This window comes from Protopterus annectens, chromosome 14.part0, assembly GCF_019279795.1.
Source record: "Protopterus annectens isolate FY-2018-M chromosome 14.part0, PAN1.0, whole genome shotgun sequence".
Classification (NCBI taxonomy): domain Eukaryota; kingdom Metazoa; phylum Chordata; order Ceratodontiformes; family Protopteridae; genus Protopterus; species Protopterus annectens.
Genome location: NC_056748.1, coordinates 482,387,214 through 482,406,895, shown reverse-complemented (window position 1 = coordinate 482,406,895; position 19,682 = coordinate 482,387,214). Strand labels below are relative to the sequence as shown.

The window sequence follows — 19,682 nt, the reverse complement described above, 5'->3', positions numbered from 1 at the left end:
GGGTAGAATACCATAGCCAACAAGGGGAGGAGGATAAAACTAGATTATGGTGTGTTTAGGATCCCTTGCAGTACAGCAGTGGCAAACCCTGCTCGGGATCTGGAATATAGAGGCAAATTGTAATGCTTGGCAAATGTATGCACGGAGGTCCAAGTAGCAGCCTCAATAATGTCTTTGGTTGCCACTCCTCGTAAGAAGGCTGTGGTAGTGGCTGTTGCCCTTGTAGAATGAGGTCTTATGTTCTGTGGAATTGGTTTTCCATGGAAGGAGTAACAGAATCGTATGCAATTTCCTATCCATTTGGAGATTGTCTGTTTGGAAATAGCTTTTCCTTCCCTTCCTGTTGCATAGGCTACAAAAAGTTGGTCAGTCTTTCTGCTACTTTTGTTCTGTCCAAGTAGTAAGCGTAGCTGTCTATGTACATCAAGGTATGCAATATTCTTTCCCTCTGTTTTGTGGGTTGGGAAAGAAGGTAGGAAGGTGGATTGCCTGGTTTAAAGACACTCTGGATACCACCTTAGGCATAAATGTAGGATTAGTCCTCATGGACACTCTATCTTGGTGGAAGATTAGGAAGGGTTGCACTGCCATTAAAGCCTGTAGTTCTGAAACCCTCCTTGCTGAAGTAATTGCCAGTAGGAAAGCAGTTTTCCATGACAGGTGTTGTAGGTCTGCTGTTGCTGCTGGTTCAAAGGGTGATAGTGTCAATTTTTCTAGCACAAAGTTTAAGTCCCAAGCTGGTAATGGTGGTTTCCTTGGAGGTTTTACATTCTTGATTCCTCTGAGGAACTGCCTGAGCAAAGGGTGAGAAAAAACAGGTGGATCAAAGCTGTATTCTGCTGAAATAGCTGATGCATGTATCTTGATGGAGGAGTAGGACAGGCCTGAATGAAGAAGTTCGGCTAGGTACTCCAGAATGTTAGGCATATCTATGTTTGACACATCTTTTCCTCTTTCAGTACTCCAAATGACAAACCTTTTCCATTTTCCAGCATAGTTTCTTCTTGTTGAAGGTCTGCGTGCTTCAAGAATAATGTCTCTAACTCTTTGGGAAAGTTCTGGATTAGCTGCTGCTATGTGATGTTCCATGCAGTCAGTTGCAGCGTTTTTAGGTTTGGATGTATGATGCTGTAGTTGTTCTGAGTTAACATGAAAGGCAGCAGGGTATTGGCCACATATTGTTCGAGACATGCTCCTCAGCAGTGGGTACCAGTGTTGTCTTGGCCAGTTGGAGCTATCAGGATTATCCTTGGGCGTTCTTCCTTGATTTTTAGTAATACCTTGTGTATCAAGGAAGAGGTGGGAATGCATATGCTGTTAGGCCTTTCCAGCTGAAGGAGAGCGAATCCACTTTCCATGCTAGTGGGTGGAATGTCCTTGTGCAGAATTTTTGAGCTGGTGATTGGTAGGTGATGCAAATAGATCTATCTGAGGCATTCCCCATTTCTTTGAGATGGTCTTGAAGATGTCCGGGTGCAGCTTCCATTCGTGGGCATCCGATGTGGTTCTGCTTAATATGTCTGCTAGAGTATTCTCTTTTCCCGGTACAAATATTGCCTGTAACTGGATGTTGTAGCTGAGTGCCAGGGTCCACAGCTCCAAAGTCATTCTGCATAGGGGGTATGAATGAGTGCCTCCCTGTTTGTTGATGTACCACATGACTGTGGTGTTGTCTGTCCTTATCATCAACTGGCCCTCTTTGAGAAATGGTCTGAACTTTTGGATTGCCAGTTTTACTGCCAGCATTTCTTTTAGGTTGATGTGCAGGTGAAGTTGATCCTGTATCTACAATCCTTGCACGCATTTGTCCAGCATGTGGGCCCCCCATCCTAGGTCTGAAGCGTCTGTTGTGATGGTCTGGCTTGCTTGACATCTGCGAAAGGGTAGCCCTGGGTTTGACTGGCATGCCTGAGCCCACCATAGGAACTCCTGTTTTAAGCATGGAATTAGTGGGATTTCTGTTTCTAGGCTGTGTCTGTGTTGAGACCATAAATTCTTTAGGTACCACTGTAGTTTTCTCATATGTAGTCTGGCAAGTGGAACCAAGATTATGCATGATGCCATGAAGCCCAAGGCCTGCAATACTTTTCTTGCTGTTAACTTGTTCAGTTTTGTTAGTGCCAAGAAGTAAAGAGGGAGTTCTTTTGTTTTCCTTTGTTAGGAATGCCATCTGTTTTACTGTGTCCAATTCAGCCCAAGAATGTCCTTGTTTGGGATGGTATCAGCCTTGACTTTTGTAGATTGACTGTGTATCCCAGTGCTTGCAGCAAGTAAATGACCCTTTGTAAATCTGTTGTCAGCTTGCTTTTGTTGTCCCCTTGTAGCAGGCAGTCATCTAGGTATGGGTAAATTTGAATTCCCTGTAGTCTGCAATGGGCGATTACTGATGCCAGGCATTTTGTGAATACTCTGGGCAGTAGATAAGCCAAAGGGCAATGCTGAGAATTGATAGTGCTCTGATCCTGCAAGAAATCTGAGGTATCTTCTGCAGATTGGTCGAATGGGGACGTGCAGGTATGCCTCCTTGAGATCTAGAGTTACCAGCCAACACTCCTTGCCCAGCATGGGAAGAAGTTGCTGTAGGGTCAGCATTTTGAATTTTGGGACAATGATGTATGTATTTAAGGCGGACAGGTCAAGAATTGGTCTCCAACTTTTTTCCTTTCTTGGAACTAGGAATAGTCTGGAGTAGAACCCCTTTCCTTGCTCTGCTGTTGGCACTCTTTCCACAGCTCTCATGTTTGCTAACTGCATTATCTGTTGTAGAGCCTCTGTTTTTTGATTTGGCGGTAGATTTGGCATTCCTCTTTTGACTGGTAAAGTGTGGAAGTGGAACCGGTAACCTTGATCTATGGTTTGTAAAATCCACTTGTCTTTTGTAATATAGTGCCAGTTCTTTGAAAATAAGGTTAATTTTCCGCCTAGAGGAGCTGCTATTTGTTCCCTGGTAGGCGGATTTAGGGTTAAGTCACTGTGGTTGAGTTGATGTAGTGGCAGAGGTTGTGTCTGTGCCTCTGTTGTTACCTTGCCACTGTCGTCCTCTGTAGGCACCTCCCCTGGATTGGTTTCTGCCTCTGGAACATCTATTCCTGCCCCTTTGAGGTCTTGTGGAGTCAGGAAAGGACCAATTTTTGGCAGGCCAGTTCCTGCTAAACCTTGGGGGTTGAACCTGCAAGAAATCTTTAACCGTTTGAACAGATTTTGCCTTTTCTTCCATTTTCTTCATAACCTGCTGGGCAGGTGTACCAAACAAACTTGTCTTATCCATAGGAGCATCTAGCAACTTAGCTTTAACATGATCCGGTAGAGCTTGCTCCTTTAGCCATGCATGCCTTCTTATCACTGTGCCAGTCATGGCTGATCTAAATGAAGCCTCCAGTGCATCATAGCCACATTTTAAGGAATGGTTACTAACCTGTTGTATGTTATTTACCATTTCTAATACATATTTCTTATCAAGAGATTCATCAGTGGTTAGCTTTTTAGTTAACTGATCAAGCATAAACTCTTGGTATTGTATCATGTGAAACTGACAATTTAAAGCTCTAGCTGAGAGAGTAGCTGAAGTGTAGACCTTTTTGCCCCATCTGTCTAATGACCTTGCTTCCCTTTCTGAAGGAATAGGGTTTTTTTGCTATGGTCGCGGCTACTGCCTTGGGACCCTGGGATATAGTTTCGGGGTCTGCAAGTGGGGCCTTGTAAAGGTGGTGATGAGTGTCTGGCACCCTGTAAAATCTGTCTGGTTTGGCAGGGGCTGGAGGTAAAGAATCTGGTGCGGAGCAGACATCATTGAAAGCATCATCCACCTCAGAGAGGACAGGAGGTATAGCTAAGGGCCTGTGCTGTGGAAGGTGCAGAAAGGTCCTAAGTCTTTTTCTGGAGTCTGAAAAATCCTGTTGCTGCCATTGGAACTGCTCTCGCATGGCATGTAAGGTTTCCCCAAATGAGAATTCTTCTGGTGGGGAAGCAGCTGGAATGGATTCTTCAGCATCAGAGTCTTCAAAATTGGAGAAAGGAGCCTCTGGCTGATCAGTTATGTCTGATTCATCGGCAGACTCATCAGAGGACACTGGCTCAGGGGCTCTGCCTAGGTCTCTTCTCTGGGGGCTGAGAGGCCCTGTCTGGGTGAGATTGAGATCCTCTAATTAATGAAATTAAATCTTCTGCCAGAGTAAGCATTTGAGAACTAGAGGAGGGCCTGGTTGTAGGGGTTTAACAGGCACTGTTTTAGTAGTCTTTGCTGCTTTAGCCCTGGCGAAGGCCTTAATGGACATGGCTGCTGGAGGCCTAGCAGCACCACGTGCTGGGGTAGAGACATCCAAGGGAATGGTGTCTGATAAGTCAGTGGCAACCACCGTAGTGGATAAAATTTCTGAGGCCGTTTCAAGAGTGGTAGCAGGGGCCTCAGTTGTAGAGATAGATTTAGCTGTACTTTGAACAGTTTTCTCGGTTTCGGCCGAAACCGAGACACTCATGATTTGCTTAACCATGGTTTCGGCGAAACCGCGGACCCGATGTCGGTCTTTATCTTTGCGTTTTTGGCAGATTGGGTAGTCGGAGGATCCGGCGGCATAATGTACGCAAAATCAGAACCGAAAAACTGTTCAGCAAACTCCGACCGGCGCCTAAGCGTTCGTCGGTTGAGCAACACAGGCGAACAGGCTGCTACGTCGTGGGCTGGGCCTAAACAAGGCAGACAATAAGAGTGGAAATCTTTATGAGGTATTTGTTTCCCACAGGTTAAACAATTATTAACTTTTCTGACATCGGCTGAGGCAAGAAAGAGTCCCCAGCGGGTACTTAGCTTTAGAAGTCTTGAAGTAGTATTCGGTAGAAGTAATCTCTGGATCCGACCGACCGGCACTTGCGAACAGCTTCTGCTTGGCACGCAGCAAGAAAGACTGGGGAAAATGGCGTCGGCTGATGCCTTTATACCCGAAGACCAACAGAGATGACGTCGGGTGAAGTGCGACATCAGCCGAAGCCGGACCCGGACTTTGGAATCCGGCCGACTGAAGGGCTGCCTGACGACAGGACAACCCAGTTGTTATGACTGCAGATGCATCCATGAAGGACATCAAAGAACTACTGATTTCCAACCTACTGGGACTGAAACAAACTTAGGGAAGAACAAAAAAAAAATAGTGCAGTGTGCTGCCTAGATACGTCAGCAGCTAGTTTTGATATTTCATCTATTACTAGGAAGATATGGAGAATTTTACAAGGCAATTCAGATTTAATAAAAGTAATTGGAAATGTTTTATCATCACAGAATGACAACAGCAAGTTTGCACTCAGGGGAAATGTCCAATAGGTATAAAGGTATGTATAAATGTGGAATGTACTCAGTTTGTAGATGCATTTTAGAAGGCCTTTTGTTAAATTAAAACATTTACATAGAACATTAGCCATTCCAGGGGTGTTTAATTGTAAGACTAGGGAGGTTATTTATATTAGTGTGTGTTCAGGCTGTGATTGTTTTTATATAGGAATGTCCACTAGATGTTTATAAAAGAGTATCAAAGAGCATCTGTATTCAATTAAAAGTAAAGACAAGAACACTTTATACAAACATACTGCAGTTTATAAAGATATTAAAGTTTTTGTTTTTAATTTTAGTAGTATCTAAGAATCTTAGAAGTGGTGACTACAGGAAACAGGCTGAACAAAGAGAAACATTATGGCAAATGAAACAGAGGACTGACAAATTGCCAGGAGTTAACGATTCTATTAATTTTTTTTCTTTTTTTAAATAAGAGCCTGAATGTTAACACAGGGGCTTAGTTGATTTATGTTGCTTATCTATTTGCAAAGATTTTAGACAAGGTATTAGAAGTTTCTTCTATGCATTTTTGAGTTTTTCTTAGTTTATTAGACAACTGAATGTAAGCTGCGGTGGTACAGCGGTAGCGTTGTTACCTCACAGCAAGAGGTTCTCCTGTTCGATTCTCGCTGGAGTGCCTTCTGTGTTGAGTCTGCATGTCCTCTCAAGCAGTCGAGTGGCCTCCGAAAGACATGCGTAAATGGGTGCAACTTCACTGAAGGTTGGGCGTCGGGCTGGCAACTCGGCACCATAAAAATCTACTGCCAATCATTAGCAGACCGGAGTTCCGCTGTGGCGACCCCTAACCGGGAAAAGACGAAAAGACAAACAAAAACATTACACAACTGAATGTAATTAACTTATTGACCAAAGCAGGGATTTTATTGGATGTTTTGTATTTAAAATGAGGCGCAGAAGTCTGTAAGAGAGAAAAGCAAAAATTAAACATTTGTTATGGCAACCTAGTCGCCAGTTGCTACTGCAGTTGTGTGCAAGCTTTAGTAGATTTTTATTAAACACTGTTGCCAGGAAGCTGAAGCTACAGGCTTCAAAGGAGCCACAGTCAATTTCTCCAAAACAAAATTAAGATCCCAGGGAGGAGGAAGAGGCTTCCTGGTAGACCTAATATGAAGGACACCTTTTAGGAATTGTTTAACCTCAAATTTAGAAGCTAAAGGAAAAGGTACAGGCAGACAAGCAGAGAAAGCTGATAAATGGGCCTTAGAGGTATAATCCAACCCAGCATTGAGCAATTCACATAGATAAGACAGAACCAAAGGAGCAACCACAGAAAGTGGATCAGGTTTTGAGAAAGAAACCAAACAGAAAACCTGTTCTATTTGGATAAACAGGATTTTCTAGTATTGGGTTTCTTGGTCTCCCCAGGACCCTACGCACTTCCTCAGAAAAAAGGTGTCCATGCAGAATCAAAATCTTACCACATCACTGTGCTATTCTCTGTAAATACCTTCAGAGATCCTGGGGAGGAGAGGATGAAAAGCCTTAAGCATTAACAAAACAGTTCTTATCTTTTGATACTGATGTGGTCTTTCTGTTGAGGCGACTACACCTCCTGCACATTTAGGGAGCCAAAAGCTGCTCCCCATCTCACATCTGAAGCATCTGTGAACAGCTCCTGGGAAGATAGAGTTGGATGAAAAAGAGCACTGGATTTAAAGACAACTGCTGGATCCACCAGTGAAGTTTGTTCTTGAGACAGAGTAGAAGAGGAACTACAAATTCTAGGGGATGTGCATGTTCAAGCCAAAGAGGTTGAAGCCGAAGCTAGGAATACCTCCTAATCACTGACACAAAAGTAGGAGCCCTAGAGGAAGCATCTGCTGCATCATAACTACATTTGATGGAATAATGAAACACCTGAGAGGAAGTCCCTAACAGGGAAAGAGCAGAAGTTCTATCCTCAGAGTCTGGAAGATCAGAAATAACCTAACAAGCCTATGATAAGACAGCCAACAAGTACCTAGACATATTGGTGTGATAATTAACAGCCCTAAAAGCCAAGGTAGCAGAGGTGCAAACCTTCTTGCTTAACTTTCCATGGTCCCGCTATCTTTATCAGAGAAAAGTAACTTGTGAGAAGGAAGCAAATGAGAGGGCATGTCAGAGGCTAAAGACACCAATGAGGGTCTAAGTAGGACACTTGTACAAAAATATGCATTCCTCACGTACCCTATAGAATCTATCAGGTCCCTTGGGAGCAGGGGGCTGAGAGTCTGGAGCCTTAAAGGCATTGGAAAATGCATCCAATAAAATCTACTAAAACAGGAGAAAAGTACAGTTTTGTACCTACCATAAATGTAGATGTCCGAACTGGATAGCATCTGCAGTCATAACAAGTGGGTTGTCCTGTCGTCAGGCAGCCCTGCAGTCGGCCGGATTCCAAAGTCCGGGTCCGGCTTCGGCTGATGTCGCACTCCACCCGACGTCATCTCTGTTGGTCTCGGGGTATAAAAGCATCAGCCGACGCCATTTTCCTCAGTGTTTCTTGCCCCAGATGCCAGTAGCCCTCTTGCAGGCTAAAATTTGGATAGATGCCAATGTTTCCAAATAGATAGAGGTAAACACAACAATAAGCATATATGTACATATATACAAACAAATACACCATAAAAGACTCCCCCCCAACATCTAGCTATTAGGAGGGTAAACACCCTACGAGTAAGACAGAAGGGAAGGAGGGAGGTAATCCTGACTGCAGATGCTATCCAGTTCGGACATCTACATTTATGGTAGGTACAAAACTGTACTATGTCCTTCATGGATGCATCTGCAGTCATAACAAGTGGGTAGAATACCATAGCCAACTAGGGGAGGAGGACAAAAGTAGATTATGGTGTGTTTAGGATCCCTTGCAGTACAGCAGTGGCAAACCCTGCTCGGGATCTGGAATATAGAGGCAAATTATAATGCTTGGCAAATGTATGCACGGAGGTCCAAGTAGCCGCCTTAATAATGTCTTTGGTTGCCACTCCTCGTAAGAAGGCTGTGGTAGTGGCTGTTGCCCTTGTAGAATGAGGTCTTATGTTCTGTGGAATTGGTTTTCCATGGAAGGAGTAACAGTATCGTATGCAATTTCCTATCCATTTGGAGATTGTCTGTTTGGAAATAGCTTTTCCTTCCCTTCCTGTTGCATAGGCTACAAAAAGTTGGTCAGTCTTTCTGCTACTTTTTGTTCTGTCCAAGTAGTAGCGTAGCTGTCTATGTACATCCAAGGTATGCAGAATTCTTTCCCCTCTGTTTTGTGGGTTGGGAAAGAAGGTAGGTAGGTGGATTGCCTGGTTTAAGGACACTCTGGATACCACCTTGGGCATAAATGTAGGATTAGTCCTCATGGACACTCTATCTTGGTGGAAGATTAGGAAGGGTTGCACTGCCATTAAGGCCTGTAGTTCTGAAACCCTCCTTGCTGAAGTAATTGCCAGTAGGAAAGCAGTTTTCCATGACAGGTGCTGTAGGTCTGCTGTTGCTGCTGGTTCAAAGGGTGATAGTGTCAACTTTTCTAGCACAAAGTTTAAATCCCAAGCTGGTAATGGTGGTTTCCTTGGAGGTTTTACATTCTTGATTCCTCTGAGGAACTGCCTGAGCAAAGGGTGCGAAAAAACAGGTGGATCAAAGCTGTATTCTGCTGAAATAGCTGATGCATGTATCTTGATGGAGGAGTAGGACAGGCCTGAATGAAGAAGTTCGGCCAGATACTCCAGAATGTTAGGCATATCTATGTTTGACACATCTTTTCCTCTTTCCGTACTCCAAATGACAAACCTTTTCCATTTTCCAGCATAGTTCCTTCTTGTTGAAGGTCTGCGTGCTTCAAGAATAATGTCTTTAACTCTTTGGGAAAGTTCTTTATTAGCTGCTGCTATGTGATGTTCCATGCAGTCAGTTGCAGCGTTTTTAGGTTTGGATGTATGATGCTGTAGTTGTTCTGAGTTAACATCAAAGGCATCAGGGGTATTGGCCAGATATTGTTCCGAGACATGCTCTTCAGTAGTGGGTACCAGTGTTGTCTTGGCCAGTTTGGAGCTATCAGGATTATCCTTGGACGTTCTTCCTTGATTTTTAGTAGTACCTTGTGTATCAAAGGAAGAGGTGGGAATGCATATGCTGTTAGGCCTTTCCAGTTGAAGGAGAGTGAGTCCACTTTCCATGCTAGTGGGTGGAATGTCCTTGTGCAGAATTTTTGAGCTGGTGATTGAGGGTGATGCGAATAGGTCTATCTGTGGCATTCCCCATTTCTTGAGATGGTCTTGAAGATGTCCGGTGCAGCTTCCATTCGTGGGCATCGAAGTGCTTCTGGTTATTATGTCTGCTAGAGTATTCTCTTTGCCCACTACAAATATTGCCTGTAACTGAATGTTGTAGCTGAGTGCCAGGGTCCACAGCTCCAAGGTCATTCTGCATAGGGGGTATGAATGAGTGCCTCCCTGTTTGTTGATGTACCACATGACTGTGGTGTTGTCTGTCCTTATCAACTGGCCCTCTTTGAGAAATGGTTTGAACTTTTGGATTGCCAGTTTTACTGCCAGCATTTCTTTTAGATTGATGTGCAGGTGAAGTTGATCCTGTGTCCACAATCCTTGCACGCATTTGTCCAGCATGTGGGCTCCCCATCCTAGGTCTGAAGCGTCTGTTGTGATGGTCTGGCTTGGTTGACATCTGCGAAAGGGTAGGCCTGGGTTTGACTGGCATGCCTGAGCCCACCATAGGAACTCCTGTTTTAAGCATGGAATTAGTGGGATTTCTGTTTCTAGACTGTGTCTGTGTTGGGACCATAAGTTCTTTAGGTACCACTGTAGTTCTCATATGTAGTCTGGCAAATGGGACCAAGATTATGCATGATGCCATGAAGCCCAAGGCCTGCAGAACTTTTCTTGCTGTTAACTTGTTCAGTGTTGTTAGTGCCAAGAAGTAAAGAGGAAGTTCTTTTTGTTTTTCTGTAGTCAGGAATGCCATTTGCTGTACTGTGTCCAATTCCGCGCCCAAGAATGTCCTTGTTTGGGACGGTATCAGCCTTGACTTTTGTAAATTGACTGTGTATCCCAGACCTTGTAGCAAGTAAATGACCCTTTGTAAATCCGTTGTCAGCTTGCTTTTGTTGTCCCCTTGTAGCAGGCAGTCGTCCAGGTATGGGTAAATTTGAATTCCCTGTAGTCTGCAATGGGCGATTACTGATGCCAGGCATTTTGTGAATACTCTGGGCGCAGTAGATAAGCCAAAGGGCAATGCTGAGAATTGATAGTGCTCTGATCCTGCAAGAAATCTGAGGTATCTTCTGCAGATTGGTCGAATGGGGACGTGCAGGTATGCCTCCTTGAGATCTAGAGTTACCAGCCAAGACTCCTTGCCCAGCATGGGAAGAAGTTGCTGTAGGGTCAGCATTTTGAATTTTGGGACAATGATGTATGTATTTAAGGTGGACAGGTCGAGAATTGGTCTCCAACTTTTTTCCTTTCTTGGAACTAGGAATAGTCTGGAGTAGAACCCCTTTCCTTGTTCTGCTGTTGGCACTTTCCACAGCTCTCATGTTTGCTAACTCCATTATCTGGCGTAGAGCCTCTGTTTTTTGATTTGGAGGTAGATTTGGCATTCCTCTTTTGACTGGTAAAGTGTGGAAGTGAAACCGGTAACCTTGATCTATGGTTTGTAAAATCCACTTGTCTTTTGTTATGTAGTGCCAGTTCTTTGAAAATAAGGTTAACTTTCCGCCTAGAGGAGCTGCTATTTGTTCCCTGGTAGGCGGATTTAGGATTAAGTCACTGTGGTTGTGCTGATGTAGAGGCAGTGGCTGTGTCTGTGGCTCTGTTGTTACCTTGCCACTGTCGTCCTCTGTAGGCACCTCCTCTGGATTGGTTTCTGCCTCTGGAGCGTCTATTCCTGCCCCTTTGAAATTTTGTGGAGTCAGGAAAGGACCAATTTTTGGCAGGCCAGTTCCTGCTAAACCTTGGGGGTTGAACCTGCAAGAAATCTTTAACAGTTTGAACAGATTTTGCCTTTTCTTCCATTTTCTTCATAACCTGCTGGGCAGGTGTACCAAACAAACTTGTCTTGTCCATAGGAGCATCTAGCAACTTAGCTTTAACATGATCCGGTAAAGCTTGTTCCTTTAGCCATGCATGCCTTCTTATCACTGTGCCTGTCATGGCTGATCTAAATAAATCCTCCAGTGCATCATAGCCACATTTTAAGGAATGGTTGCTAACCTGTTGTATGTTATTTACCATCTCTAATACATATTTCTTATCAAGAGATTCATCAGTGGTTAGTTTTTAGTTAACTGATCAAGCATAAACTCTTGGTATTGTATCATGTGAAACTGACAGTTTAAAGCTCTAGCTGAGAGAGTAGCTGAAGTGTAGACCTTTTACCCCATCTGTCTAGTGACCTTGCTTCCCTTTCAGAAGGAATAGGGTTTTTAGCTGTGGTCGGCTACTGCCTTGGGACCCTGGGATATAGTTTCTGGGTCTGCAAGTGGGGCCTTGTAAAGGAGGTGATGAGTATCTGGCACCTGTAAAATCTGTCTGGTTTGGCAGGGGCTGGGGTAAAGAATCTGGAGCGGAGCAAACATCATTGAAAGCATCATCCACCACAGAGAGAACAGGAGGTATAGCTAAGGGCCTGTGCTGTGGGAGGTGCAGAAAGGTCCTAAGTCTTTTTCTGGAGTCTGAAAAATCCTGTTGCTGCCATTGGAACTGTTCTCGCATGGCATGCAAGGTTTCCCCAAAGGAGAATTCTTCTGGTGGGAAGCAGCTGGAATGGATTCTTCAGCATCAGAATCTTCAAAATTGGAGAAGGGAGCCTCAGGCTGGTCAGTTATGTCTGATTCATCAGCAGAATCATCAGAAGACACTGGCTCAGGGGCTCTGCCCTAGGTCTCTTCTCTGGGGGCTGAGAGGCCCTGTCTGGGTGAGATTGAGATCCTCTAATTAAAGAAATTAAATCTTCTGCCAAAGAAAGCATTTGAGAACTAGAAGAGGGCCTGGATGTGGGGGTTTAACAGGCACTGTTTTAGTAGTCTTGGCTGCTTTAGCCCTGGCGAAGGCCTTAATGGACATGGCAGCTGGAGGCCTAGCAGCACCACGTGCTGGGGTAGAGACATCCAAGGGATGGTGTCTGATAAGTCAACCACCGTAGTGGGTAAAATTTCTGAGGTCGATTCAAGAGTAGTAGCAGGGGCCTCAGTTGTAAGAATAGGTTCAGCTGTACTTTGAGCAGTTTTCTCGGTTTCGGCGAAACCGAGACACTCATGATTTGCTTTACCGTGGTTTCGGCGAAACCGCGGACCGCGATGTCGGTCTTTATCTTTGCGTTTTTGGGGTAGTCGGAGGATCCGGCGGCATAATGTACGCAAAATCAGAACCGAAAAACTGTTCTGCAAACTCCGACCGACGCCTAAGCGTTACGTCGGTTGAAAGAGGCACAGGCGAACAGGCTGCTACGTCGTGGGCTGGGCCTAAACAAGGCAGACAGTAAGAGTGGAAATCTTTATGAGGTATTTGTTTCCCACAGGTTAAACAATTGTTAACTTTTCTGACATCGGCTGAGGCAAGAAAGAGTCCCCAGCAGGTACTTAGCTTTAGAAGTCTTGTAGTATTCGGTAGAAGTAATCTCTGGATCCGACCGACCGGCACTTGCGAACAGCTTCTGCTTGCGCCACGCAAGAAAGACTGAGGAAAATGGCGTCGGCTGATGCTTTTATACCCGAAGACCAACAGAGATGACGTCGGGTGGAGTGCGACATCAGCCGAAGCCGGACCCGGACTTTGGAATCCGGCCGACTGCAGGGCTGCCTGATGACAGGACAACCCACTTGTTATGACTGCAGATGCATCCATGAAGGACATCAGCAGAAAGTTAAGCAGAATCCATCTGCAGCAAGCCACAGCATATTTTATGCACCTCAGAGACCTGAGCACAATCGCATTTAAACTCCATCCTGGACATCATGATCCCAAAAGAAATTTTTTCAAAGGCAGTATCAGGACTGGTAGATTCCTCTCCTCTGATCCACAATCCAAAGGAGGAGGAGGAATCTGAGAAGAGTAAGGGATTCCTCATCTGAATCCGGCACCTTCTCAAAGGAATCCTATTCCCTGAGACTTTTGATGGGTGTAGAGGACCGATGGGGGGGGGAGGGGGCCTGAAAAACTCCCTGATGAGGTTTCAATGCCATCAGAGCACTAAACAAATCCTCAGTGAAGGCTTGCCATTCGCTCTGTGGATCCTTAGCAGCAGGAGTAATATGTTTAGTCTTTTGCTTTTTCTCCAATGGGATGTCTGCCTTATAAAATTTGGAAGGCTCTGACCCAGGACAGTATTCAATAATGGTAGCAGGGACTTCTCTGACTAATATCAGAGGAACATCCTTAGGCTTCTTAGAAATAATCAGCCATACTTCTCCCTAAGCATCCGAAATGGACGTCTGCAAAGCCTCCTCAGACTTGCTTAAAGTCAGAACTCAAATGGTCTCCAACCTGGTCACAGCAGAAGAATCCAATGACAAAGCCAGGCAAACCTCTGGATATTCACTCATCTCAGGAGACACACCCAGCGAAGGCAGAACAGAAGATTCTGCCCTAGGCTTCTTGATCTTCACTGACCCTCGGAGTGGGAAGTACCCTCCATCATGTCTTTCGCAATAAGCTTAAGACGATAATTTTCAAGATAAAGTGGCAAAGAAGATAGTCTACTACAAAGGGTTTTAGGTGCAAAATCCTGGCAAATAGAAAGGACATGTGGTTGTGACAGGCCACCTAAACAAAAGTGACACTGGTCATGGCGGTTTTTATGGGGAGCCTGCCTCTCATACTGGCACTTACCCTTCTTAGACGACATAAAATCCCACAAGCACCAATAAAAAGGATAACTAAAAAGAAACTCCAATGGGGCACTTATTAAAGGCCTGGTGAACCAGCAATGGAACGGCTGTTCAGACCAACAATCAAGTGATGGAATTCAGAATGGCAGCAAATAAGTTCTGAGGATGGTACGTCTGGACATCACCTTTATGCCTTACGCTTCGTATGATGTATGGCACACCTTAAAGCAACCTAAAGGCTTTGGTATATTGGCTAGATGTCAGGCTGCCCTTGGCAGTGGATCCTTAATCTAAGGAAAACTAACGCAAGAACTACTACAACAGTGAAATGAAAGGACATCACTGTAGACAGTTGATGGATGCCAACTAATGACGAGATTCAATCCATATGTTACGAATCAATCTATGGACTGCAGTTAATAATAAGATGCAATCTACATGCAAGATTTATAAAATCAGATGAAAAACAAAGCAAACAGCATGTAGCAGATGAGTTAGAACTGTAGGAAAACTGAACACTAGCGTTCTGAAAATTATACTCCCCAAGCTACACAGAATTTGCAACTAATTCCTGCCACATCAGATGGCTAAAATACAAGCCAGTCTGTAAACATCCTGCAAATCCAGAAAACTTAACACTTTCTACAAAAAAATGAAGTTATAAAAATAGCTCTAATAAATGTAAAAGCTTTTGCATTAAATGCTGCACACAGTATAACCAATATTATACACATTTACTGTCAAAATAACTAATGTATTCAAAATATTTATAATTTTTATTACTACAAAATATACAATTTTAGAAAATTTTCATACAGGTTTTCATATCTTGGTACTATATAACCTAAACCCACAGCAGCAGCAAAACTAATCCATATGCTTTTTTTTTTAAGACGCTATCCATCCACAGTTGACAGGATTAGTCCCACTAGACTACTGACTTATTTTTAGGGGAGATCTGAGGTGGCATTTATACTACTTTGGAGAAATTTGGTCAGGGCATCAGGGAACTTCCCCTATTCTTGGTAGTCGAAGGAAGAGTTTGATGTTACACATCCTGACTTCAAGTTCCCATTCCAGGAGAGAAGGTGGTCTGGAGGAAGAGAAAAAAACATGGCTGCTGAGAGCCAAAGCATTCTGGAAGTAAAGTGTGTTGAAAATGGAGGAAAAAAATGTAGAATCGCTACCAGAACTGTTTCCAGGCAATGTGGAAGCAGAGAAAATGTTGTTTGCTGATGGTGAGGAGATAGAGAGATGGAACTAAAGACAGTGCTGAAGATGGAATCAGAAGAAATTTTTCAGAAAACCCTGTCTGAAGTGGCAGAGTTAGCAGAAAAATGTGTTATTTCATCTCTCCAGTCAGGAGGGTTGCGGGATGAATATCTGGAAGAGCTAATTAACCACAGTGAGCCAGAAAGTGAAGCTGCTGTAGCCTGGTGTGACATTATGGAAAAAAAAAGAAACAGAAGGAAAAAGAACCAGAGAAGGTTCCAGAAAAAAGTCCTATGCTCAAACAGTGGAAGAAGGAACTGAGGAGAAGACGGAGATCAAGCAAATAAAGAAAAAAATGTTGTTTGACTGAGCAGTAAAAAAAGAGGCCTGGACAGATATGAGGTATGGGTCAATGTTACTGCACCTTTGGGAGTAGAGGTTGGAGGGAAGACCTTTCATTTTAATTAAGAAACATTTTGTGACTTGTTTTTTTTTTAAACTGGTCAGGTCATAGAAAAATTTTTGGGGGGGGGGGGGTTGTGAAAAAAAGAAAGCAGACTTCTTGTAGTCAGAATATGTGGTGCAAGCCTTTTTCAGGCAAACAGAAAAAAAAAAAGAATTTTGGTTCAGTTTAGAAATGAAGTGGAAGCAAAAGAACTGAGTGAATATTTGTTAATATGTAAAATGTTGGACACTGCTAAAATCTATGATGAAAGAGGATTACGGACTGGGGATTTGGGAATATGGCATAATTCTGAAAATGGAAAATGACAATGTAGTACACATACCTAGTATTATTAATGTGCTTGGCAATAGAGGTTTTGTAAGGTGTAGAAGACAACCAAAGACTTGCTTTTTTTTGTGGAAAAAGTGATCATTTAATTGTATGACCAAAAAGATGTTATGTGGTCAGACAGGCCACAATGCAAAGAAATGTGAAGTGAAATGTAAGAAATGTGGTAATGCAGGATATTCATGGTTAGAATAGGAGGCAGAAATACATGAAAAGGAAAATGAAGATGAAATTATATAAGAAAAAGGTTTCGAAAATGTTTTACAAGAGCACAAAACACATGAAAAAACAGAAATTGTATCTAAATTTAAGGGGAAGGAAAGAAAAGGAAAAAATAGGAAGTGGAGAAGAGTCAGAGTAGCAAACAAAGGGCAAGAGATTCAATAGGAAATAGGGAGAGGGAAAGAAATTTTAAAAATATAATGAAGAAAATAAGAAAGGGAAGGGATAAGAAAATTATTTTAATGACTTCTACAAAGCTGAAAATATTAGCTTTGAATGTGAACAGTACAAAGAATGTTAAAAGAAAAAATAATATTTTACAATGGTGTGCAGCAGTAGATGCTCAAGCAATAGTGTTAGAAGACATTAGAATATTAAAAGAAGAAGAAAGGGTGCAAACAGAAAAACTTTTCAATGGCACTGTTATTTGAAACAGAGGCAAAGAAACATACTCAGGTATATGTATAGCATGCCAAGAAAATTTAAAAACATTAAATATTATAATAGTAAAACTGGGCTAAATAACATCAGTGGATACAAGATGGAAAAAGTATATATATATATATATATATATATATATATATATATATATATATATTTATACAGGACAAAAAAAAGAAAGAGATACAGTGTTTAAAAGTATACCTAATTACATCTGTGTTATGTCTGCATTAACACGGATACCATAATGACAGGGGATTTTAACCGTACTGAAAATATGAAAAATGGAAATTTAAAAATATGGGAAAATAAACATTGGACCTGTAAAAGAAATAAAATTAAGAATTTTTTTTTATATCAAAGGGTCTAAAACTTACACAAAAAGTAATTAAATACAATGGGTTTTCTGATCATGTGGCAATTTGGATAAGAATTCATGAAAATGAGAAGTATATTAAAATAGGAAAGGTATAAAAACATTAAATGAAAAAGAAGGAAATAAATTATAGAATGATGGCAACAAATTGGTATGAGATTTTTTTTATATAAAATTGGACAATTTGGTAGATGCAATTTAAAAAGAAATACAAAGTATTCTTAGAATGTAGAGAAAAGAAAACAAAAATGGAATATAAAATATTAAGTCAAAAATATTTAAAGATTTAATACAGCAGAAAATAATTTTATGAAAAAAAGAATTATATAGAAGAGATCAGAATAAGGTTACTAAATTATTATATAAGCAAAAATATTGTTTACAAAAAAAAAAAAGAAGCAGCAGCACCATACTTGTGTAAGACAGTAAAAGAAGGAAAGATGATAGAATAAAAAAAAATAAAGGGAAAATAGTTATATAAAATATATATATATATATATATATATATATATATATATATATATATATATATATGAAATAATTAAATATGTATTAGATTTATACAGTAAAAAAATTTACAATGGGGAAAATTAAACAAGGAAGATAATGAATATTTACTGAAAAATAAACGAGTTGAATGACATCTTGAAAGATGACAATGCTAATATAGCTACAGGTTTGGACGGAACTGAATACAGTATGTATAAAGAAAAGTATGACCGTCAAAAATGGTGTTTATAGAACTAATGAATGAATGAGTGGCTAGAAAAAGGAATTAAGTATAAAGAAATATGTACAGGTGTGATAAAATTCATATTAAAGAAAGGAGATAAAGATGAAATAAATTGGAGAACAGTTACACTGAACACAGACTAACATTTTCATGAGAATAGTAACTAAAAGATTACAATGTAAAATAGAAAGACTACCTGATCAGAATTTGTCTGGGAGAAAAGGAAAGGGGAGTCAAGACCTACTGTAGATAAGGGAAGTAACTGATATTAATAAAAATGTGGCAACAAAATCATGATAGGAATGTAAGTAAAGCATATAATATTCAGTATAAAGCATTATGGGTTATTCTTCAAGCATATAACAAATGTAAAAATATTACGAGTAATTAAATCAATATATGAAAAGAATTGTGAGATGGAATGTAAGTTGTTGGATTAGGGATAATTTGAAAATAGTGTGGTATATACCAAAGAATAGTGTCGTATATACCAAAGATGTTCTACAAGCAGTATGATCTTTGCTACAATCGTGAACACAGTAGTAATCAAAATTAATAAAATGTCAAGTAAGGGAGGATATAGAATGATGGATAAGAAACAGTTGCCAATACTGTATATTTATACTGATGATATTTGTAGCAGTAGCAAAAATATGACCTGGATGGAAAAAATAATGGATAATTAAGTACACAGTTGAAGGAAATTGGTTTAAGTATAAATAAAGAGAAAAGTAAAGAATTTGGGTATGAAGGTATTATAGGAGGTGTGGACTACAATAAGAGTATAGACATTTTAGGAATAGTAGTTGGAAGCACAGAATACAAACAATGAGACAAAAAAGAAATCAAAAACATGACTACATTCTGGAAGACAGAATAGTTGTGTAAAATCTTACCATTACCATAGACGTCCTTTTCTTCCATGTTGCAGTATTCTTGGTGTGGGATTTTCCACCTCAGGCAACCCGTATGTCAGCTCCTATACAAAAGCTTCAGCTTGGCTACTGTAGTTGCGAGGGATGTCACACATAGGGCCATAAACCAGGGACCGTAAATGTGATATCTGCACACACAGACCTCAGAACATGAAGGCCCAAGCAGGAGGGAGTAAACAGTGATGTTAGTCATAGGGTCAAAGAGCCATTAGGTCACAGGATAGGGTGTAGACCCCAACAGACCTGAGGATATGAGTGCCAGAGAGAGAAGGATATGGGGGGGTTTGGTGGATGGGAAGGAACACTGCAACATGGAAGAGAAGGACATCTATGTTTATGGTAAGATTTTATACAACTACTCTATGTCCTTCTATTCCTGTGTTGCAGTATTCCTGGCATGGGAGAGCATCACAGCTTAGTTGGAAGGAAGGGTAGAGGTAGTAGAGGCTGATTTCATAAAGCTCTGCAGGATTGCCCTGGCAAATCCTGCACATGCTCTGGAGACACTGTCCAACTTGTAGTGTTTGGTGAAATTGTGAATGGTGGACCATGTGGCTGCTTCCAGTCTGGAAGTAGTGTCCAGGCCTTTTAAAAAGGCCTTGGAGGGTGCCACTGCCCTGGTGGAGTGATCTTCAACTCCTTGTAGGAGCTTTTTGCCATGATGTGAATACCAGAGGCAAATGGCTTTTCTAATCCAACATGCAATGGTTTGTTTGGGGACTGCCTTGCCCAAGGCCCTGGGGTGGAAGTAAACAAACAGTTGATTGGATTTTCTAATGGATTTTGTTTTGTCTAGGTAAAATCTTAGCTG

The 19,682-nt window shown here is 41.7% G+C and overlaps 1 protein-coding gene across 1 annotated transcript in view; it reads right to left on the bottom strand.

The window, feature by feature from the left end:
* RRP12 (ribosomal RNA processing 12 homolog) overlaps window positions 1-19,682 on the bottom strand; it is a 1,805,151-nt gene that overhangs the window by 409,958 nt on the left and 1,375,511 nt on the right. Inside the window, exon 27 of the mRNA XM_044056239.1 lies at window positions 4,440-4,481. Within this exon, the coding sequence (XP_043912174.1) occupies window positions 4,440-4,481 (42 nt within the window). The remainder of the gene's footprint in view (window positions 1-4,439; window positions 4,482-19,682) is intronic.